General features: G+C 45.9%; 8 protein-coding genes across 8 annotated transcripts; 4 read left to right on the top strand and 4 right to left on the bottom strand.

The window, feature by feature from the left end:
* Window positions 1–235: 235 nt before the first annotated feature.
* On the top strand, window positions 236–3975 carry TREMEDRAFT_43786 (uncharacterized protein). Its single transcript, XM_007003943.1, has 6 exons — window positions 236–1006; window positions 1164–2140; window positions 2277–2383; window positions 2474–2499; window positions 2546–2855; window positions 2976–3975. The coding sequence occupies exons 1-6, from the start codon at window positions 289–291 to the stop codon at window positions 3748–3750; spliced, it is 2913 nt and encodes a 970-aa protein (XP_007004005.1). The 5' UTR covers window positions 236–288; the 3' UTR covers window positions 3751–3975.
* A 24-nt stretch (window positions 3976–3999) lies between these two features.
* Window positions 4000–4652, bottom strand: TREMEDRAFT_23604 (uncharacterized protein; the record flags this gene model as incomplete). The annotated part of the gene is made up of 3 exons (XM_007003753.2): window positions 4000–4049; window positions 4204–4363; window positions 4521–4652. Coding segments are annotated over 3 exons (342 nt in total), but the record flags the coding sequence as incomplete, so codon positions are not given.
* A 684-nt stretch (window positions 4653–5336) lies between these two features.
* Window positions 5337–7053, top strand: TREMEDRAFT_29550 (uncharacterized protein; the record flags this gene model as incomplete). The annotated part of the gene is made up of 4 exons (XM_007003773.1): window positions 5337–5414; window positions 5457–5601; window positions 5878–6055; window positions 6189–7053. The coding sequence occupies 4 exons, from the start codon at window positions 5337–5339 to the stop codon at window positions 7051–7053; spliced, it is 1266 nt and encodes a 421-aa protein (XP_007003835.1).
* A 4965-nt stretch (window positions 7054–12018) lies between these two features.
* On the top strand, window positions 12019–12745 carry TREMEDRAFT_56837 (uncharacterized protein; the record flags this gene model as incomplete). The annotated part of the gene is made up of 1 exon (XM_007003973.1): window positions 12019–12745. A coding segment is annotated over one exon (495 nt), but the record flags the coding sequence as incomplete, so codon positions are not given.
* TREMEDRAFT_71542 (uncharacterized protein) lies at window positions 12720–14896 on the bottom strand (the record flags this gene model as incomplete). Its single annotated transcript, XM_007004317.1, has 8 exons — window positions 14877–14896; window positions 14515–14829; window positions 14169–14367; window positions 14025–14119; window positions 13468–13871; window positions 13196–13420; window positions 12807–12960; window positions 12720–12730 (listed from the first exon to the last, which is right to left on the bottom strand). The coding sequence occupies exons 1-8, from the start codon at window positions 14890–14892 to the stop codon at window positions 12720–12722; spliced, it is 1419 nt and encodes a 472-aa protein (XP_007004379.1). The 5' UTR covers window positions 14893–14896.
* A 500-nt stretch (window positions 14897–15396) lies between these two features.
* On the top strand, window positions 15397–17739 carry TREMEDRAFT_68525 (uncharacterized protein; the record flags this gene model as incomplete). Its single annotated transcript, XM_007004252.1, has 4 exons — window positions 15397–15620; window positions 15756–16758; window positions 16870–17086; window positions 17396–17739. The coding sequence occupies 4 exons, from the start codon at window positions 15397–15399 to the stop codon at window positions 17737–17739; spliced, it is 1788 nt and encodes a 595-aa protein (XP_007004314.1).
* Window positions 17740–18018: 279 nt separating this feature from the next.
* On the bottom strand, window positions 18019–19785 carry TREMEDRAFT_38820 (uncharacterized protein). Its single transcript, XM_007003898.1, has 6 exons — window positions 19673–19785; window positions 19231–19255; window positions 18867–18964; window positions 18634–18677; window positions 18289–18365; window positions 18019–18236 (listed from the first exon to the last, which is right to left on the bottom strand). Exons 1-6 carry the CDS (start codon window positions 19751–19753, stop codon window positions 18187–18189), a joined length of 375 nt encoding a protein of 124 aa, XP_007003960.1. The 5' UTR covers window positions 19754–19785; the 3' UTR covers window positions 18019–18186.
* Window positions 19786–20001: 216 nt separating this feature from the next.
* On the bottom strand, window positions 20002–21604 carry TREMEDRAFT_73750 (uncharacterized protein). Its single transcript, XM_007004316.1, has 2 exons — window positions 20831–21604; window positions 20002–20631 (listed from the first exon to the last, which is right to left on the bottom strand). The coding sequence occupies exons 1-2, from the start codon at window positions 21467–21469 to the stop codon at window positions 20164–20166; spliced, it is 1107 nt and encodes a 368-aa protein (XP_007004378.1). The 5' UTR covers window positions 21470–21604; the 3' UTR covers window positions 20002–20163.
* Between the last annotated feature and the right edge of the window lie 1893 nt (window positions 21605–23497).

Below are 23497 nucleotides of genomic sequence, written 5' to 3'. Positions count from 1 at the left end.
TGCTATTGGAGAAGTGGAGTCTACTTCCTTACGACGCCGACGTCATCGACCGGGGTCCTACCATCGTGACATGTTTTGGGGGCCAGAGGAAAGGCATGAAAGGCAGATGGTGTTGTTCCGTGCAAAAAGGGGAAAGTGCCACCTTGGGAATTTCGCCACATTCCATCTTGCACCCCCCATCCCATCCCATCCCATCCCATCCCACCCCATCCATACTCCCACTCCTCCTTTCTTTCTTGATTCAAACAGTGCACAACTTCCCCAACAAGGGGTAGCTCCAAGAGCATCATGCGCCTTCTATCCATCCCATCCCTCCCATTCGTTTTAGTCTACTGGTTCATCCTCCTTCCCCTAGTCATGAGCGTCAAACAGGAAGATTTCAAGCTCTGTTCCCAGTCGTCATTCTGTCGTCGTCTCCGTTCTATCGGTACGAAGCAAGCTACTTCACCTGCTCATTTTCGATCTCCTTACGCCGTCGGAAAAGATATAGAGATTTCCAACTCCCCGGAAGCGTCTTGGGCTTGGCCATTGAAGAGCGCCCTTTACCCCGAGATCAGCTTCGAGTTACGGATAGATGTGTTAGAAGGGGATGTGGTCAGGATTCGAGCGGACGAAGTGAGAAGTAAGACGCCTTTCAGGAGATACAACGAGAGTGCAAAGTGGGCTCTTTTAACGGAAGACCTACTCATGGCAAGAACTGCCAGTATCAAACATACACCGGAGAAAAGCATAATCAAATACGGAAAGGACGGAAAATTAGTTCTGGAAGTGCAGCACAAACCATTCAAGATCATACAGTCGAGAGAAGGTAAGCCTATGGTGATCATGAATGAACGAGGACTATTCCATATGGAACACTTCAGAGTCAAAGAGGTTGAGGCTGGTCAAGAGCTGTTAAGTGAAGGAGAGCAAATGGTCATTCAGAACGACAACAGTTGGTTCGAGGAAAGCGACAAGGATATGTTTGAGGAGACTTGGAAGAAGTGGACTGATTCGAAACCTAAAGGTGTGTCCCTTCACTCATTCATACTGCAGTGTATCTTCACACTATATCTCACTTCAGATCGATCCACACTACTAAAATTTCACCTTATATCTCCCATAACGATTTATTTCGGGTTCAAATCCGGAAACCAAAGAGAATCCGACAAAGCTGACATCAGGCCCCGAGGCTCTATCCATCGACCTCACTTTCCCCGGAGTTCAGCATGTTTTCGGTCTCCCAGAACACGCTTCACCCCTTTCTCTCCCAGACACCATAGGCACGGATGCTCAATACTCTGAGCCATATCGATTGTTCAACGTAGACATCTTTGAATACCTTGCTGATTCCCCCATGTCACTTTACGGAGCTATACCTCTACTTCACGCTGTCTCGAAGTCTCACGCGGTGGGCGTTCTAAATCTCATCGCGTCCGACACATGGGTCGACGTCTTACATACTAAAGCTGGAGTACAAACTCACTGGATGTCCGAATCAGGTATTTTGGATTTATTCATTCTCCCGGGTCCTACTCCAGATGCTCTATTCGAACAATATGCAGCTCTGACAGGTCCCACGCCTCTCCCTCCTCAGTGGTCGATAGGGTATCATCAATGTCGCTGGAATTACAACGACGAGCCCGATGTCCTTGGTGTGCAGGCTGGATTTGACGAAGCCGACATGCCTCTAGATGTGACATGGTTAGATATCGAGTATGCGGAGGAACACCGGTATTTCGACTGGGACCCCAAACACTTTCCCGATCCAGTCCGGATGCTAGATGCCGTGGCGGAGAAAGGGAGGAAGATGGTAGCTATTGTCGATCCGCACATCAAAAAGACTGACTCTTTCAGGATATATTCAGATGCGAAAGAGCTTGATATTTTAGTCAAAAAGAGTGATGGGAGTAATTTTGAGGGCTGGTGTTGGACAGGAAGTAGCGTTTGGGTGGATTTCTTCAATCCCAAGAGCTGGGATTGGTGGATGAAGATGTTCGGATTCAGCGTGTGGAAGGAGTCAAGCCCTGCTCTGTTCATTTGGAACGATATGAATGAACCTAGTGTATTTGACGGACCGGAGATTTCAGTGCCGAGGGATACTTTGTTTCATGGAGGATGGGAGAACAGGGATTTGCATAATATCAATGGTATGATGTTTGTAAGTCATGATTGTTCTACATTGACACCGTCTCTCAATTTCATACGGAAGATCATCTATCCACCCAAATGAAGTCGTGACGGGCTACTCTGTTACGAGGTGTGAATACATAATTTTGTGAAGCTAATGAAAATAGCACCGAGCGACTGCCGAGGCACTAATCGCACGTGAATCACCTGCTAAGCGTCCTTTCGTACTCTCCAGATCTTTCTTCGCTGGCTCTCAGCGTTATGGTGCTATCTGGTATGTGATGAAGTTTTGATACCCGCCCCTTAAACCCTTTACGATGTACCTAGCATTGAGTTCCACGTCGTCCCCCAGCTGACAGGACAGGACCGGGGATAACATGGGCACTTGGGGTAGGTACCATAGATCGTCTCGATGATAGTTCGCTAATTGTCATAGACCATTTCGCAGGTGAAACAGCAATGATACTTTCTAACAACATCGCAGGCATGTCTTTCTGCGGTGCAGATGTCGGAGGTTTTTTCGGTAATCCTACACCTGAACTGCTGGTTCGATGGTATCAAGCAGGAGCTTTCATGCCTTTCTTCCGCGCCCACGCTCATATCGATACGAAACGCCGTGAGCCGTATTTGTATGAAGAGCCCATCAGGGGATATCTACGAGATGTTTTACGAATGAGATATAAGTTGTTACCTGTGTGGTATAACGCTTTTCATGAGGCTATTATAAGGGGATCTCCAATCATCAAGTTAGTCTCTCTTCTTTATTCTTCCCTTAAATCACTCGTTTCATTCCTCTTTGTTTATCCTTGGTATTGAGATTTGTTGAGATTAGAGCTTGTCAAAGTCAGTCCTATGCTCATCAACAGACCTCAGTACGCGGTATTCCCTCACGATGAAGCCGGCTTCGCCATCGATGATCAATATTACATTGGTTCCTCTGGACTACTTTTCAAACCCATTACCGTCGAAGGTGCCACAACCACTACCGTCTACCTATCCGCTCCGGAGCCTTACTACAATTATCACACTTCTTACCTCTACCCTTCGTCCTCTTCTCCTCGTCGAATCACCCTCAGTACTCCTCTGGAAACTTACCCTCTGTTAGTACAAGGCGGTCATATAGTTCCCACTAGGGAAAGAGTTCGTCGGGCATCTAGTTTGATGTGGCAAGATCCATTCACTCTCCTCATAGCACTTGACAAAGAGGGAAAAGCGACGGGAGAACTTTACCTCGACGATGGGGTGGGGTACGATTATCAATCAGGGGATTACGTGTGGCGTAAATTTGAATACGTGTCACATGGGAAGTCAGGGAGTTTGAAGTCTACAAGACATGAAGGGTATGCTACAAGCCCTCTATCTACAACATCTCCTGTGAAGTCAGAAGGGAAAGGAGATGTGAAGGTTTACCAGGAAAACAATAAATGGGCTCAGGCTATAAGTCATGTACGTGTGGAAAGGATCATCGTTCTAGGTCTCAAGACGGCACCGAAGATGGTGAGAAGTTCAGAGAGTACATTGGAATTCACGTGGGAAGACGGTGTGGCGGCAGGAGGGAAGAAAGAAGGGCGTGCGAGTAGGTTAGTGATTAAGAATCCGGGAGTGGGAGTGGTCAACGATTGGGTGATTGTCTTCGAATGATTCATCTTAATCAGGGGAGGTTGTTGTCTTCACCGTTTTTCAATGGTGACAAATCGTTAAGGGGAATTGTGTCAATTATCAAGGTATGAAGAAGACCTCTCTGTGAAGATCACTGAGTGGATGAGATAGATTAGGAAGGATCATGAAATGGAGATGTGACGTGAGAAGTGCGATCATGTGTATATGATAACCCAATGCATAGCATGGAATGCACTTTCATTCTGTATAATAGTAGAAATCAGTCCATCTTCAACCCAGTCGGATACCCAATACCAAGCCCGCGATGAAACTCGCTCGTTCTGTGTGTCAGGTGTTCGTCGATTCATGAACCAATTGCAATCCCTCGGTGGAAGCAAACAAAGTAATGCAAGTTTGATGACGTTGGAAACAAGGAGAAATGAGGAGAAGGGCGAGAGGAAAGGGGAGGGGGATAGATAGAAGACATCCACTCACGTTGAAAGTTAGCAGTAACAAAATCGACAAACCAATTCCAAGCAGCTTGTATGGTCGGTGTCGCCTTATTCCCAGAAGCTGAGGGAGTACCAAATGTTTCATCGTACTTTCCCGCTAATCTCGCCCAATCGACCGAAATGAACTTTCTAGAACTGAGGTACTGTTTGTCAGCATTTCTCCTCCTTACAGATATTCACATTCAAACAAAGCGGAGCCACCACTACGTCCACTGAGGATGTTTCTCAGAAGTGAAGAGACTTTTGAAGTTTTGAGAGTTGATAAGGAACAGAAATTGAAAAAGGAAGAAAAAAACTTACTTGGAGTAGAACAAAAATTCCTCCTAGTACAAAAGCTAAAGCTCTCAAACCTTTTTTGACAAATACTCCAGTACATATCCCACATACAGTCCCGAAACCTAGTTGATAGACGTTAAGAATACTTTCTGGTGGAGTACCGGGAGTAGGCACGGGATGAGTGTCACATTGGATTATAGAGGAAGGTTTGGTGAGGGAATAGATCATGATTCCAGATCCAAATACCAGTGCGTATAGATTACTGTGACTTCGGATTGTAGGTTTGAATGTGTATGTACTGTTATGACGGACTGACGACTTGATCGGTTGAAAAGCTTTGTGTGCCCCAAAAGTCGATTTAGCGATTGACCCATTAGAGATTCTGAAGGTCGATTTGAGAAAGTTGTCTCGGTACGTAGATCTGGATGTGCGGAAAGCGTCATGATTTCGGTATACAGCTCTGCCAGTATAGGGGAGAGGAGGGAAAGGGGAGGTTGAAAAGTGGGCAGGACGAAAGAGGGATGTACGGACAGAACAGGGGAAGGGTGTACGAAGGGTGGGTAGGTAAAGACCTCTGAGTGACATTTTGATTTACTCGCTGTCTCACGAACCTTCTTGAGCTCAATTTGTAAATTGAAGGAGATCAACTCGCACGACAGTCCTCGAATAACGGGCGGAAATGCAAAGAGAAATGAACTATGCATATTTGATAGAGAGGTCGATGACGTAGAGGGGGAAACGGAGATCCGAACAAACTCCGTACCCCTTCTTTCACTTGAAAAGTTGACAGTTGACAGTTGGTAGGTTTACCAGCAACATCACTAGTATTGTACTCGCACAATGGACAAAGTACAATATCAACTTGAATCCACCCTTCCCGAACTTAAAGATCTACACGAAAAAGGATTATTCTCCAAGGTATGTTTCAACCGCAATTTGGTGAAAGTGTCTGACGGGCAGAACGAAATTGATGAAATCACAAGAAGGAGAACTACTTTTGAGACCGCTTTGATAAGACGTAAAACTAGAAAAGAAGATTATTTCCGGTATGCAGAGTATGAGATCAATTTGGAAGTTTTGAGACGGATACGATGGAAGAGATTAAGTGAGTTCATGACCTCTTTTTCCTTTCCCCCTCCTTACTTGAAGCTATTGAAAGTATATAGGATCTATCCACCTACATTCTCATCTTCTCACCTTGCTGAAATCTGTGATTACTTGGGGTCTGTCCTTATATTCCAGAAGTGGATTTACGATGATCTTATGCGGGTCCGTGAAAGAGAGAAGTGGATGAACGTCTTAGAAGACGTAAGATATGACACGGGTGAATAAGGAATATGAATTTCGGTTGATTGGAAGAAGATCGAAGCTGATGATTAAGAATACGACAGAAATCCTCCTCCTCCAAGTATTTCGACTTATTCTCTACCGCGAAGAACATTATATATATTAAAAAGAGCCACTGTGAAATTTCCTTCCGATCTGGCCGTATGGCTTGCATATATCGAATATGCAAGTAGGGAAGGGATGAGGAAGGTTGTAGCTAAGGGATTAAATAAGTGAGTTACTTTGCATCCCCCCACATCCGCTTTTGTCTCTCACACTCCATCATGTCGTCGTATTTGCAGGTATAACTGTCTTTGTCGTGCAAATAATAATAAGGATCGAAGGATGGAAAGGCTGACCTCGCAGTGCGCTTCAACAACATCCACTGTCTCCCACTCTCTATCTCCTCTCATCTTATCATCACCTTCATCCTAACTCCCCCTTCCCTTCCATCACTTCGTCTAACAAACCAACATCCTCCTCCGATCCTAATGACCCCGCCTCCTCCTCTTCATCGTTCTCCCTCGAGGGAGTCTCCCAAGCTCGTACCACACTCCTCCTAGGTCTTCGTCTCCTTCCTCAATCCCGCGACTTATGGAGAGAATACATCAAACTCGAACATGGCTGGGTAGAAGCATTACGTCGACGTTGGAAACTTCTCGGTCTGAAAGATGCCCCTACTTCATCTACAAATATTGATGATTCCGCTTTGGTAGGTGGCGAAGGAGCCTTCGGACCAGAAGGGGAAGACGCAAGGAAAGCTATTCTAAATGGTCAATTGGTCGTCCATGCTCTCACTTCGGCATTAGAAGCTATTCCAGCGAATACCAAAGATGGACAAGAAGGTGACGGACTTTCATTCCGGCACACTCTCCTCGTTCTGCTCAGAACTTACCCCAGTCCATTGAGAAAGAAAGCTTTAGGGGTGGTATATGAGGAACTTGGTCGTGTTTCAGTTGGTACAGGAGAGTTGGCAGCAAGAGCGAGGATGATGGTGATCACTTCACCGCTCTTCGATAGACCGTACGATTCCGTACAGAATGAGTTGGAAGGTGTTGAGCTGGTTGAAGCGTTGGGTAAAGTTGGTAAAGAGATTTTGAATGAGACAAAAAAAAGGAAAGGGGCTACTTCCTGGTTGGCTGTTTCAGGTGATTGGGTGATAGAGCAGATTAAGGAACATCTACAAGAGACAGAACTGGTATGTGCACCCCCACCAACCCAATTCACATAGCTTCGGTGGGCCGCGTACTGACTATCAGCGCACTTTCTTTCTCTCTATTCTGTCACATTTGACAAAACCATCCCTTCGACCGCCCGCTTCGCTTCTCAGCCAACATCTCGATCTCATGCTCGATCCATCATCTCTTACGCATCCTAATGACATCAATAATGACACCACCTCGTTTGGTGCGATTGTCAAGAACCACACCGATAACCGTTCTCTCCTACCACCTGAAGAGCTGCTACAACTCTCTCGCACCTATGCTTCCATTCATGCCTCCGATGCCAGTCTGCAGAAACGTCATATCGCACTAGAGACATCACACGGGTCAGATCCTTCCATCATTCGAAAGGCCTGTAGGGAAGCTATCAAATGCATATCCGCTCCTACCATATCCGGGACAGAAGCGAGTATCCAAGTACAAAATGACGTTTACTCTGTATATGCTCAATGGCTACTCTGGGAACAATCCGTTCTACCTTCACACGAATTTCAACATCTGTTGAAGAAAGTGTTCAGAGATACAATGCGTCTCTCTCATCTGCCTCTGGTACACCATCATCTACTTTGCGATCGACTCGTTGCGGCTTTCGAGGATGAAACTCGGGAAAGGTGGGGAGGAGATGATTACATGAGCGTCTTCAATCATGCGGTCAACACTTATCGACCTAGATCAGAGTACTTCGTATTGGCCTTGAGTAAGATTCATAAAGTGTCCAAGAAGACGGACAATCAAGTGATGAGAGATCTTCAGACGGTTTATGAAGCGTATAGAGGATGGTGTAAGACGGATGAGCAAAGGGTAGAAGCGACTTTGACATATGTCAGGATCATGTTGGCCCGAGAGAAGGCGAGGGAGGCTAATGAAGAGTATGAGAGAGCGAAGAGAGAGGTGAAAGAGGGACAGAGGGAGAGGTTGGAGGTGTCGTGGGTGAAATTGTTGGAGGGTGTAGGGAAGGAGAAGGAAGGAGATGAGATTATGGAGGTTGATAGGGAAGAGGGGAGTAATCAGGAGAGTGAGATGGGGGAGGAAAGTGAGCAAGATCTTTACGAGGATTAAAGGTGGAAGGAATTGTACGAGTATCGATCTTTTCAGGAGGTACACGAGTGGCTGCTGAGATGAAATCTTCAGTTGTTTTTTGATACATGAGCAGTGCACTGTCGGCCATATCTATTTGCATCATTTCTGCATACTCAACCTTGCTCATCTTGTATTTGCTTGTCGTTTGTCTCCGATCTTTGGGTCGCCATGGTCAGTTGGTCCAAAATAAGGACACAAAAAGTCGCAACCGCGCAACCGGATATACCAGAGGAGTGATGGTCAGTTTCACATACAAAAAGCCAAACTGCACTACTTACTTCGCGCACAGACCTCTCTTCTTCTCCCAACTTCAAGTTACATTAGATTTCCCATCAAAATACCTAATGTCACCTCACACCAACAACAATAACCTTTCTCTCTCCAAATCAGAAATGTCATCCAAAACTGTCAGAAATCTGATCAAAGTCACAAAACCTCAACCGGTTCAAATGATCGACAAACAACTTCAAGATCTCGTTCGACCATGGGTCGGTAAATCCGTCTTCACTACTACTACACGTTCCACTCCTCTGGTTCCACTCTCAGATAACATACCAGATTCTTCTATCACTCGTGTTCCTACTACGAAACCTGTTTCATCTTTCGTTCCCTCCACCTTGACTTCGCCTAACGAGGATTTCGGTATAAATGACAAAACATCAATTCCAGGTTCACCTAGTACGACATCCTACCATACTGCCAGATGTGAAACACCAAGAAATTCCTCACCTATATCTATACATTCTTCCCCTTCCCCGCACCACCCCCTCTCCTCTCCTCATCCTCCGTCATCGAAAGTGGCCCTCGTATCGAAACCAATGGGAATCGCCTCTTACTCAATATCACGTACAATACATAATACGTATCCAAACACCAAGTCCACGTTCAAACCACATCAGCCTGTTCATCCCTTCTTCGTTCAGTATATGAGGTCTAAATCTGCTCCTCTTCCTACAACTAATCGACCGAGATTCCTTGCTACGCATTCTACGACTTCTACTTCTTCGAAAATGATCAAAGATGATGAAAGTCTGATCATTGCGGAAACTCAAGAATCGCTCAAGACCGAGGTACAATCTATACCGGATGACGAGATTTCCTGCAGTCCTTTTGATTCCCATGGAAAAGAGGAAGGGCGAGGTCAGATAAAACAAGTTTGGAAACGTGAAAGGATAGTACCTTCAGAGTTTAAAAGAACAGAGGAGGATACCGCTTTCATAGCTGAAGAATTGGAATTTCTCGCTGGACCTTCTCGTCATCCAGTTCTACCTCACGCCTCTAAATCAGCTCCAATGCCTAAAGCCGCACCCGCTCCACTACCCAAATCGCGAGCTACCCCGTCGCTCAAGACCAAATCCACGATCTTGAAATCAAAGATAAAAGGTAAGATGAAGGCTGAGCTGAATGAGCTGCCATCACCGATAATCCCCCCGAAGACCGCGAGAGATTTAGAGAACCTGCCGACGTTTCACTATTCGACATATTCCGCTAAGAACGGTCGGACTCCTCAGGTGGTCTATACACTGTCGGATGAAGAGGCAGATGACCTGGTGCCTTGTCTCAGGGGCGAAGTGGTGGGGTTTGACTTGGAATGGCCGGGACAGGTCAAAACTTGGGTTAAAGAGGGCGATGGATGGAAGGTCAAGTTTGAACAAGGACAAACGGCTGTGGTTCAGGTCTGTGATGATAGGATTATTTTGGTGATTCATTTGAAAGACATGAAACGTGAGTGGATATTCACTCTCTCCCATGCCTCATCAGACGTCACTCCTATCCTTGTAAGTTTACAGACTGGAGAAAATGGCCAGAAATTCGCGGACCATGAAAATGGGAATTATATGGGAAGTGAAAAGTGGAGAGCAGGAAAGGACGACAGTTTCCCGTAAGAAATGGCTGATCAGTCGTTAGGTTTACCAAAGAGCATCGTAGATCTCATCTGTGACGAAAAGAAATACAAAGTCGGAGTGGCTATAAATGGCGATTGCAAGAAGCTTCTCCGTGATTTTCCCACTCAATTCAAATCTAAACCCCTTTGCTCCATCCTTGATCTCTCCCACTTGGCCCGCCGCGCCGACCCAATCGGTACAGGTCCAGGAGGAACACTCATAAGTCTTGCAAACCTCACACGAGCTTACTTATCGCACGAACTCCCTAAACCTGCAGATACGAGAAAGGGCGATTGGTCAGCTACTCTGAACGCAGAACAGATTGATTATGCTGCCAACGACGTATGGGCTTCGTACAATATTGTCACTGAATTGAGCGAGTTAGCAGAGAAGAATGGGAAATCTTTGGATTTGAGTAAAGTGGCTTTCGATCTCAATAGACCGATCAGCAGGGTCGTCAAGGCCCAGACGACGGATGATGAGCCTGGGGAGGGTGAAGTGGAGGAAAGAGTGGTAGAATTGAGTTTTGCGAAAGAACAGGCGCTACGGAAGTTTAAAGAGGGTTACAGTTGTCAGGATATAGCTCAAGAAGGTGGGATTAGGGATACTACTGTTTCGTGAGTTTCTTCATATTTTCGTACTTTCGTATTCTTTGAATCATTTCCCCAGTCATCCTCCGTCTTCTTGTGAATACCTTCTCTCTATAATATCTTTCAAAGGTCCGTCTTCGAGTTCAATCTCAGAGAAATTGGTTAAAGAGATGCGGATTAGTTTGAGCAAACACAATATCCAAATAGTTTCAGCGAAGACAATATGAAAATGACTAATGACAGATCTTACATTTGCGAAGCCCTCCGCATCCTCACACCTTCAGTCATAAAACAAGAAGACCAACGTCGGTTATTACATGAAATCAGAGGTCATCATTACGTTCAACGAAAATTTCGACTCATGTTACGTGGTATGAGAAAGGAAGTGGGGTCTGATCAATCACCGTCCGAGACCGAACTCGAGACCGAGAGTATGAAGCAAGGTGGGGAAGTACGTGTTTGATTATGAACTGGAAGATAAGCCATGTACGTAGGTGTTCCCCTTTTTGTTGCATCATTGCTCATGAGCCTTCTCTTTGATAAATATCAAATTTTGATGTTGACACGTATAGCTGATCAAAAGGTTTATTACCACTTCTCTCGAACTCGACAAGTCTAGGCCTCCATATTGTCTTTCTCAAAGTCTCATCGATCGAAATATCCAACCCAACTTTCATCTCCTTCACTTCGGCCGATGATCGCCCTCTCATTCCTTCCCACCTTTTTGAACCTCGCTTCTGAACCTCAATCAAGATCCATTCCCACCAAACATCTCACATTTCCCTCGACTTCTTTTCTTGGAAAGTCCAGACCAACGAATCAACGTTCTAGATCCAACCTGTCTCCATCTAACCATCGAGGTCATCCACTCTACCGATTACTCTATCGCGCGTCATACTTCCAAAACCTTCTTATCTCAAAAACGAAGCCCGTTCCAAAAATGGTCATTTCTCACGCTGCTCATTCATCCTCTACAATCATATATCCCACGTCGTACGTCGAATAGAAAGGAAGATCTCGAAACGGAACCAGCCAAGAGGTCCTTCTTATAATCTATCTCTTTTCCCAGGAAGGACGCTCGGACCGAGCACCGCATTTCGTCATCTTTTGAGAATTTGGTCTATATCGATTGACTCGCTATGTGTGCACAGTATCGGGTCTCAAACACATATATCAGCCACGAACTGGAATCCTCCTCCATGATACTCCTACCGTCTACAAGAGTTAGTATCACATGAGCTACAAGCAGACGAACTCTAGCGCCAGTCACGGAAACGGTCTGCCAACAATTCGAGGTCTTCCCTCACAGTGGCATGCTGCTGTCGCTACCCAAACTGGCGCCCCAGATGTCCTTGGACCACCACTTGCACGAGCATACAGTGTTGCTGGATTGACCTATGAGGGCAATGGAGTCTCGGAAACCGTTCAAGCTGTAGGTCGACACTATCGATCTATGCCACCAACTCGCACAAGCAGTCCTCGTTCAGATGCATTCCAGAACCCATTGGTGAAGCGACGGATAACCTCTGATCTCCCTATCCCAAGCTCGGACATCGCGACGCTGGAAAAACTCTGGAGCGAGAACACCAGGTTACGAAGAAAGCTTGGGCAAAAGGGCTGGCCAATCCCCTCGATGAGACCTGTCTCGAGGGAAAGCGGCATCCCATTGTACGCCCATGACAGCTATTGGGGGTTGACACCTGAAGAAGACCCGGGACGCAGTGACCCTGCAGAGCACAGCCCGTCGGATGTGAGTCAGAATTGGAGAGATTGGTGGGGACTTCGATCAAGTGACGGCGGAGCAGGAGCGAAACAAAGTTCCGGGACACATGTAGGGATGAGCACGGAAACTGTTCCTGGGTCGCGCGAAGATCACGAATTGATCCATGAGAACCCTTGGGGATCATCGTAGCCTCATGTACAGGATGCCGTCACCGAGCCTCTCGTTCATTGTGGACCTCTTTGGGAACCAAACCATTTTGTAAGTTGTCCATCACGCCATTTCTACCCGGTGAATTTCAGAAAGCGGTCGACAGATAACAAATAAAAAAGCGCGGGAGGATGAATATGAGTCATACTATATGCATCGGCACGCTCGAGGATATGTACTGTTAGTGATTACTTGCACCCTATGTCATCAGCGTCTTCCTTGATCATCTCGCGCGGGCGTGGTCGAAGCCATAGAAAGATAGGACATAAGCTCACGTTGGTTTATGATGGCCATGCCATGTTCCTGCCATTCATCTTTGGTGACCCAGAGTTGGTGGAATGTGCCCAACGATGCGAGTACAGATCCGCCGACCCATGGAGCGTATTTTCGTTCGAAGGGGATTGCGGGGGAGTGGATCTTGATTTTTTGCTGGATATCAGTGGTAATCTCTTGACTCATCTATTCTTCTTTCCTCTCCTCCCTCGCCCCCTCACCTTGCTCTCTGACAAACTCCTTCTGTCCCCACAACGAGTTAGGTCGAAAGGATACGTCAGCTACCTCAGAAAGCAAGCCCATCATTTACAGTGAATCAGAGCCGAAGGTGTTCCCCATCCAGCTTGGGAGTGGGGGATCCCATGGGAACGAAGACTAAATCTTAACTCACACTAGGAAGCAAAGCAGCCAATTCCACATCTAACCTTTCCGTCAAACCCTTTATCAAACTCGTATTTCCCACCACCACGATATTCTGCAATAATGGCGCCCGCACATCCACATCACACGCCATGATAGAATCATGTACCAATTGAGAGAGCGAAACAGCATCTTTCACCGAATGGGAATGGATTCCCGTTGGAGTAACTCTCAACGAAGCTGGTGGTTCGATCATCTATCTCATCAGTTTCTCCAACACATATCATGGTGAGATCAACTTGCTTGGTTGAAATAATTTTTCGGATCGGAGAGCAGTTCCGTGAATCGATATCTTTCTTCTCCAAACATTTGACTGTAGCCATCTGGGAATTCGTACAATTGTTGAGGCAGTTCTCTGGCAGTTTGGAAATCAAAACCTTTGTTATTGATCATTTCTCCACAAGCTCCAAGCCATTGTTCTACCACTTGGTTCTCCGCCCAAGCACGCCATGATGGGGTGGTGTGTAATGCTCTGTCGTCTCGGAGAAGCGGACGGGGTTGTATACCTGGATCACAAGGATCACGCTTGGCGATTAGATGTCGTGGGGTGAGTGAGAGAGCGAAAGTTCGTGTCAAGGAAGGTGCTGCAAAATGACCTCGGATCTGGGAAAGGAGAAGTTCACCGGCGAGAGGTTGTCGCATTGTACCTGTGAGTAAGAATCAATCCGAGCGCATCAGCCACATTTACCGACAAACAAACTACCATGGAAGAAGTTAAGAGAGACTTGCAGGCTATAGGGCGTGACGTGAGACATTTTTGGCACTGGGAGAGAAATAAAACTGAGAAAGATAAAACATACCAGCACGAAGAGCGTATCCATCAACAACCGGTACAGCGCTGCTCGTCGCGTGACCGACATCCAAAACTAAAGCTGTTGGTCTTCCAGCTGCAAACCTAAAATCATCAATCGACGAAACATAAGTCCGGTTAAGGAACAACTCACGCCGACAATACTCCTGATGAACCAAAATACATAGCGGGCATTTGTTCGCCTTCAAACACCATCTGAGCGAGCATTTCTCTAGATTGAGGAGTGTTCCAAGCGGGTTCAGTGAGCATGAGGGGATGTTCGGTCGGGTCAACCCCAAGACGATTGTGTAAGATATGGTGTAGGAGAGCAGATGCTGGTTCAAGATCACGGACTGACATTAGCACTGCTGGAGTGTACTCTGTATCACCTCTTGGTATCTCTCACTCTTGGGTTATACCCACGTGAGTCAGACTTCAGCAAGGAGTGATGAGACGTGAGATTTCTCAAAATGGTTGTGAAGAAGAACAATATGACCTACCCATGCCATCTTCCATAAAACTGTCCACTTCCATCCCCGCTCTCCAAACGTTGACCCCATCATCCCCTACATAATACTTTCTCTTGCCCTTGCTACCGCCTGATTCCACCCCTGTTTCGCCATTCCCATTCATGGACACATCACCATCACCGTCCACTGGTACATGAGCATCTCCATTTCCGTTCGTGGTGGTCGATGTGGAGCTCTCGGTGTATCCATAGTATGATGAACACACAACACGGGGACAATCTTCACCAGCATAGCCAGCGCGTGTGGTATGAGTTCCGAAATCGACGACAAGCGCTGAGACTTCGTCTAAGGGGTCAATGTCGTCCTCGGAAACGATATCAGTAGACGCTCACCTCCGTTGTAGACCATGCTGTTGACTTTTGGATGCGACCTTGTTTTCTTTCGATTAGGTAAAGTCGGGTGGATGTTGAGTGATGGCAAGATGAATGACGTGGCATAAGTAGCGTCTGAGTGATAAGCTCCTTCCCATTCCTCTCCTCGTCCCTACGAAAGAAAGTACTATTTACTATTGTTCCTACCGAATTCTCTACTTGCCTTGCTTGTTTCCTATCCTACCCACAGCTTCTCACACCTTTAGGATATATAGTATCTTGAAACAACTCTTCACCTATCCATCCCAGCCTTCCTGCTTTGCCTTTAACCTCCAATCTCCTGATGAACCCCTCCTCCCTTCCCTCCGCTGTCAAGTCCAATGCCACCCTACACGCCCTGACCGAGCGGCTAGCCTCTCGATCTCGTTCCCTCCACCCACTTATAGACTCCAACCTTAGCACTTCCCTCGGAAATGCCTCATCCTTCTCCTCGGCTCATCCCGATGGTCAGAAGCCCGTGCCTCCTCCACTGCTTCCGATGATGCAGATCATCTCCCGACATCAGTACCTCGAACCTGACGACCAGGGTGGTAATGGAAAGGATAGAGGTGCTCCATCTTGTCCTTCGAAGACGAAGTATCCTCCCAGAGGTCGGCATGTGGAGGTACGCTCTGTGAAGATGTCGAACGAGCAGATGGATCAGTTTGTCGAGGATTTGCGTAGGGTGTTGAGGATGGAGTTCGATTGTTGGGTAGAACAGTGCTGGTGAGTACAGCAAGTGTCTCCATATCTCACATCTTTGTGTACAGTCATGACTCTCTGAAGAGTGGGCATATTCGCACATCCGAAGAACATGGACTGGAGCTGTCGAAAGCTCTAAGGACAGATGCTGATTATGAGGGCCGAAGCGTTTCATCTCCTCTTCACTCGCACACTTCCCACCATGATCATCGAGTTAATTCTCTCACAGTGTACACCCAGCTTTCTTCGAAAATCAATCGTTCATGGAGGACCCCATGTTGATGCTCTCTTCCAAGCTCAAATGCTCGATCTTTTATATGCCGAATTGGAACACCGTCTCTCAGGCTCCCATCTCCTCCCAAACCACGCCGCAGATCTATCCTCCGACCCTGTTCACTCCCGCTCATCACCTTACAATTGCAACTCGGGAATCTGTTTTCACTCTCTCGCATGGAATCATGGTCAACCTGCCGACGATGATGACCATGCTATGTGTTTATGTCAATTGACCGCATGTCTAGATTGCTTCACTCAAGATGTTGACACTCGTTTGGGCCCTATGTCTCATCTGCCCTTCGAGCTGGTACAGACGACAGCAAGAGATGGTTGGGCAGGTACGTTAGAATCTCAAGCAGATGCGGAAATACGACATGCTACCGCAGCCACCATGAGTAAACCTCCTCAATTAGAGAAAGTACCGGAAGGAAAGGGGTTTGTGAGAACTAAAAAGCAAAAAGTCACTAAGCCTCCAGCCCTCTTCGCTCATCCTCAAATGACAGACGTCTTGGCTGTTGAGGAACATCTTCGGTGGAGGTTGAAAGAGATGGGAGCTTCAGATCCTGCTGTTGAAGCTAGATATGGACCATGTACTAGTGATCCGGTGGCATTCGAGGATGTGGTGTTCCCAGTGGAACAAGACGAGGACGATGATGCAGGGGATAGTCCGCCACAGACAGGTGCGACCAGAGTCGGACCTAGAAAGTTGCTGAAGATCAAGGGGAAAGGAGGAAGGAGACGGCCCGTGTTGGGGATATCAAATGGAGGAAAGAAGGAGAAAGGAGATAAGAAGGCTAAGACATGTCATTTACCTCGAACGTGGACAGATGAGGAAGCGCGGGAAAGGAATCTAGCTATCGTCTTGACTTTTCGACATTTTGTCCAGGTGAGTGGGTGTGGGTTGACTTTTCTCTGCCAGCGATGAGGGCATGTTGTCACCCGTTGAGCAAGTCAGCGCCGTTCACAGAAATGTTGAAGGGATGATACTGATGGTCAGTTGCTCTACTCTATCGCTTCCGTCTCATCCCCATTTGCTTACCCAGAATACGTTTCCGATGTTGACGAACTCGAGCGTATACATCCTGTCGCGCTATACAGACAAATGTGTGCTGTTTGTCTATTACGTCGGGATTTTACAGAAGAGAATAATCAGTGGACGGAATGTATGGACAAATGGGGTGAAGAGTTAGCAATGAGGGAGAAAAGCATGGTAAGTTTCAATATCCTAGGTCTCCCTCCCTCTCCTATAATATCACTCGGGGATGTGAATTTGTCACCTCTATCTAAAGATCTTCAGACTTCATTTACTTCATAAGAGGTGTCTCACATATTGAGGCTTGCACAAATACCGCCTCACATTCATGTTTTCATTCTCATAAACCCTTCTCTTTTCCTTTGACATCAAAAAGCGAGCAATGGTAGATCGACTTGAAAAAGAAAGACAAGAATCAGGGAAGTGTAGGCTGACATTCGTTAGGGTAACACAAAAGTATCTCTAGCAATAAACTCTCCAAATCGTCTAGACCCAGAAGCAGAATTATCATATTGTGAAGCCATAGTACATTACACTCACGCCCTTTCCCTCGATCCAAAGAAAACCGTTTATTACACCAATAGAGCCGTAGCATTGAATTACCTAAAAGCGTACGGTAGGGCAGAATCAGATTGTGGATACATACTTTCCAAAGATAAGAACAACGCAAAGGCTTATTATCAACGAGCTTTGGCTAGAGCTGGATTGAAGAGATGGAGAGATGCTGAATCTGATGTCAAAGAGGTTTTAAGGTTACAACCTGGTAATGAGAGTGCTAAGAGGGTGTTGGAGGCTTTGAGAGGGGAAGTGAGAAAGTTGGATTCGGTAGATTAGGAGATGATATCTTATGCCGGAGGATATAATCTCGTATAAGAGGAGATTGGTCAGAAGAGGATGGAGTTTTTTGTGTAGAGGGTAATGAGGATGAGTAGGTTTCTTATGATGACGTTTCGTATGCATGACGGATTGATGGTTTTTTGTCTGGTTGTCTATGTCTGTTCGTCTTCATTGAGAAACGATCGAGTTTGAGAATGACAATGTGTGTACTGGTATGTCTCAAGTGCCAAATACAGTATGTGCACAAACAACGTCACCCCAGAAGAGAGATCTTCAGATATCTTGACGGAAGATGCATGCGAGTTGCACGAAAACTGAAACAGGATAACTTATCTCATTTGCTCGATCGCAACCTTCCCCCATTTCCTTCATTCCCTTTCCTCGCAATTAAGTCTCATGCACACATCAACATGCAGACTAAGAAACCTATCCCATGGAGCAAGATCACCGACGAACACCTTGGTTCGTACGTGTCGTACCTCTCCTGGCATTCGCTTTTCACGTCAGCTACCATCTACGCAGGAACGCAGTAACCTTAAAACTCACCTCGTTGGATGGTCGCACGTCCACGAGCGGCACCGATACCTCTTCCACGCATGGCATTAGGACCAACACGTTTGAACCTGATTTCAGTGAGTCTCTCTTCTCGTGTCATATCGCCGTGACTGCAGATGGAACGCAGCATGAAGAAAGCGAGAGCGAGAAGGCAATTCTGAGAGGTAGGGCGGGATCCGAAAAGTATGAGGTAAGAGGTATTAGGGTGAGTAGAAGAAAAGTATGTGGAAGACAGGTAGAGGTATGTTCCGTGACGCTGAAGAGAACAGAAGCTGGTTGATTATGAAAGAAATGGAGTGGGTGTTCATGAAAAGATAGATCCAAATGAAAACTCACATGGGTGCACTGGATAGAAGATCAGGGACGATGACAAATCGGATCTGAACGTTACACATTGTCCCATCTGATGATGCCTTTTCGTGCCATCCTCTGTGCGAGTCTATCCTTGAAGACAAACCAAAGGTATCTGCACTTTCACGGCATCACGAGGGTTTTGTAAAGACTCAAAATTTTCGTGAATTGAGTAATGGGGGAATGCGATCGAAAATAATGGGAACAGCAAAACTCACCATGGACCCTCGGATATAAACCATGTCCATTTGAGAAACCCTTCCATCTCTAGCAGTCACGGTTATATCTTTTAAAGCGATGTTGAGATTATCTTCGGCTGTAGGAAGAAGCGTGATTTGGTATATGATAATTCAAGAAGTAGTTTGACCAATGTATCGAGAAGATTATCCACAATTTGATGTCCGGGATGAAAGATGTTTCATCCGATGAGAAATGACCCAAATCGTCCGTTAAGATTTTATTGGTCATGGTGATTGTAATGAAGGAGAGTGAGAATATTTGGGGGGGAGGTATTATAAGTGAGTGTGAGGAAAGGAGAATACGTCAGTGAAAGATAAACATTTCAGATAAGGGCAAACACACCTTCCATCAATTTTCCTCTATACATCTGTCCGTCAGCTTCACTCTGGGTTCGAGTATTCCCTCTCAAAGTTCGACACAGAAGTATTTAGTGCCAGTCCCGACAGATATTCAGATGGGACACAAGAAACGAAGGTGGTTTTATCGCGGTGAAAACAGCAGCAAAGCAGAAATAGGAAGGGAATGATGATTCCTAACTACGGTCTCCTGTCCGACGGAGATAAAGATAGAGGCGTAGTGTAAAAAATTACCCAGATATCTCGAGCACAAGGATAAGTAAGAAAGATGAGAGAGGGTCTCAACGATATCGTGATCTCAAAAAAGGTTGAGAATAAGACATCTCGAGGTACATAGGTAAATGGTTTCGTATGTCCAAATTTGAGTCAGATGAATATATCAACAAGTTCAAGTGAAAGATCTTGAACAAGAAAACAAAATCACTCACTTCTCCCGTTTTCAACTCCACAGTCACTACATGTCCTAAAGATTCATGTAACAGTTTGACCGGTACACCTAAATTTGCCATTTTTCTTAACTATGTCTCGCTAACGAATCTCTCTTTCGCGTTCCTTTTCGGGCCTTCTGTGGATCGGTTGGGATATATCACGAGGATGCAAGGTGGGGATTGTCGAGTAATGTATGAACTGTCTGGTGTGATGAGATGAAGGTTTAGAAGGCAGAGATGTATATGAACGAGTTTTGTTGAGGTTTAGTGAAAGTCGGCTGAGTTTAATCCGGGGGGACCAGATAGAGTTTAGTTGCCTCACTCGACAGCCAACAACTCAGGTGGATGAAATCCATACATCTTACACAGATTTTACAAACGAGTCGGGGTTTTTTTACTACATGTACACAAATGTTACTTCGCTCTAACACATCACTGACACCAACCAATCCATCTCGCCAGGAGAGTGAAAACAAATCAAGAGAACAATATCAAACCCGAGGAATCGTAGGGATCCTCATACCTCCCGGAAATTGCCATTCCTTCATATTCTTCTCATCTCTACCTTTCCTCTCACCGTCATTATCGCTTTGATTCTTCCATCCACTACCTGACCATTTGTCCTGAATGTCCAATTTAGGGGAAGGAGGAAAGTACTCTTTATTCCACGCAGTGTAGATTTTAGCTGTGTGAGGAGATTCTTCGTAACTCTCCTCAGTCTGGTCAATCCCTATATCCTCGACTGACTGAGAGGTCTGATGGTAAGGGATTTCGTAAGCTTGTGGAGTAGACGGAACGTTTGACGAATCCGTAGTGGAAAGAGTGGACATGGTAGAGGTTGTTGTACTGCTCGAATAGGTCCTCGGGGGGTGAGGGAAAGATGGGGTGGGGAATGTGGGAGAAGGACTAGAAGTGAGGGAAACGGATAGAGTGGATGGATGACGAGTATGACGATGATGCTTGTAGTGAGCTTAGATGAAAAATATTGGATAACATCCAAAATGAAACTATCCCGTTCGATATCCTTATAGACTCCCATCAACTTGTCTTCGGGTAAGAGAGGGAGGAAGACATGTCACCAAGAGACAAAGGAGATGGTCGAGACAAATTCTCTGAGGATACTCAATATGGTAGAAGGAAAGACTGAGAACAACCCACTTGAGCAGCAAAAGGTAAATGAAAAGGAGCCACAGCATCCCATTTCGCTTTTTTATCCAACCACATTTCATCTTTAATCTCCTTTAGACGATTCGTGAAATGTTCACTTGAAGACATACTTCTCTGTGCTCTAGCAGGAGAAGGAGGAGTGAGCATTGAAGATGGTGCAGTAGCTGCTCTTGGTCGATTTCCACGAAAAGGTTCTGTTGGTTTTCCATTGTTTCCTTCGTTCATCCTCGCCCCTCCGATGGACGTAGGAGTCAGGTCATATGGCGTCGATGGCGAATAAGGTGTGGTTGTGGGAGTATGATTAGAAATCATAGAAAATGTGGAAGAACGAGGTTGTATAACTGATAAAGTTGGCCTGACGATATGATCGTTTACCCCTACTCCTAATTCAGGTACGGGGAGAGGGTTTGAAAGTGATTGTGAATGTGGTCTACCGTGATGATTATTATGATCGTGTGCGTGATGATGGTCAAAGTGGGAAGGGGACACTTCATGCGTATGAGGGAAATTAGGAGAAGGATAACCCCATTCAGTGGTACGAGTAGGTGAATATTGGTGTGAAAGAGTAGGAGAAGGTATTGAATGATCTAAAGATCTCAACAAAGCATCGAAAGAAGGTAAAGTAGGCATTGTGTTGATCTCTCTGTATTTATCGTCGATGGGCGATATATATCAGGTGACAATTAATGTGGATCAATGTTACTCGATGTTGGTGGTATATTGTTGCTTTAGCAAGGAAGGGCGTGACGGCGTTGGGCAAATTCAAGAGATATCAGTATGTTATGGAAATAAGTATCCGGGTCAGTAACATAGTAAAGAGAGACTTGGAGCTACCCGACAACCGACATGGTCCGTTGGCCGTTGGGACCCGTTGGTAAGAGACGGAACATGTCGCTGCCAAGTAAAAAGTTAATCGAACTCCTGAGTTGTCCTGACGTCTCCGAGAATCAAAGGAAAATCAAGACGGATTGGTATTTGTGTTGAGAAGGATCACGCTATTGTTTCTATGCACCTTTGGGCGTAGCGTGGGATGTGGAAGTGTTGCTATGAGACCAGACCACAGTGAAGAGGGAAGGGACAAGGGACAAGGGAGAGACCGGGATGTCCCGATGAATCAGATTCCGCTCGGGAGATATCGGGTATGTGTCCTGACGTAGCTGGAATCTCTTTGCGACATTTTTCCATGTCTGGCTTTTACGTGTGAGAGTAAAAATACGAGTATTGCCGTGGAACTTCTGGTGATCTGATGATCTCTGGCTCATGGTTCATAATCAACAACTCACCATTTTTATTTTTTTTTGATCACCATCCTCCTTTCGGCAATTGTCGCTTCGTTCACCCACGCATCACGCCTCACGGACTGACGGACCCGCGGTATATTTTGAATTATCAACCTGTCAGCTGATAGGTTGTGAATTGAAGTTATTCCCGCATACTTCTCTCGAACCAATGACTTACCTTGAATTGGAAGAGGCATTTACGCCAGGCCAAGTCAATAGAAAGAAGTATGGTTCGATGGCGTTAATGAAACGACATGAACATAGTTGGCATTAGCACTTAGTCTGCTAGATAGATAGGTCATGGACATCCAATGACCAGTGAATACATCTTCAAATTTTCTATCTCTCCGTATGAGTTAATATCAGTGTCGTGCGTGAAAGAGCCAGGTTTAATATCACAGAAATTCCGAGACGATTGCTCGACTTTCTCCCGTCCGCAAAGCGGGCAAAGTGTCTAATCAAAAATTCATTCGTAAGATCTATCTATCATCATGTCTACAACAAATATACCGACAAACCCGTTCAGCTGAGCGGTCCACATTATATTCCCTACAACAAATCGAAGACTCGACAATCCAACTCGTTTCGATCTATCATTCATCACATTTCGCTAGACATACCTTCCGAGCCTTTAAGATAGATTTGTGATGGGAAGAAGATCAATCGTATGGCGACACGGCTCTCATTGGTCTAGGAGCATGAATCCCTTTTTCTCCACTTGGACTAGGTGGTTTAGAAGGATGATATTGTATAGGTGGCATACTGGTTCTTCGTGAAGATGAATGAGCACTGTTATTAGTCACATCGCTCAATAATCCTCCCGTTTCTTGCAGGACGGTGGATTGTGTAAGTCTGATCCACCTCTCTTTCCATACTTATCGTACGTGAAGATTCGCTAAGCTCGAACAAGAACCAAGGGCGAGTGGAATGGAAAGAAATGGGAACAGTATGTAAGTATCCAACTCACCTCTCATACCTCTCCTTACAAATCTCACATTCCATTTCATGATCCATTCTTATCCTTTCTCCACGAATGTTATATCTCTCATGATGATGATGATTCGGAAGACCTAGATCACCCATGTACCTTTGCCCATGCCCACAGTCATGGCGGGTATGATCGTGGCTCCAATGTCGGTCATAGTGAGGCTGATGAGGTTGCTGCTGTTGATGAAAGTGATCCGGACGAGTCGTATCATGTGCCGACTTCGCTTCCATCTCAGCGGCGATCATACTGACGCTTCTCCTTCCTGTCCTTCCGACCACAATCTGACTATCCCATGAATGTCGATCTTGCATTATAGACGGCCTTTGAAGCCTTTGACCTTCGGCGACTTGGAACGCTTGATGACTTTCGTGCTGAAACGAATGAGATCTT

The sequence above is a fragment of the Tremella mesenterica genome (genome assembly GCF_000271645.1).
Source record: "Tremella mesenterica DSM 1558 unplaced genomic scaffold TREMEscaffold_4, whole genome shotgun sequence".
In the NCBI taxonomy this organism is placed as follows: Eukaryota; Fungi; Basidiomycota; class Tremellomycetes; order Tremellales; family Tremellaceae; genus Tremella; species Tremella mesenterica.
This window is presented reverse-complemented; position numbering and strand designations above follow the sequence as displayed.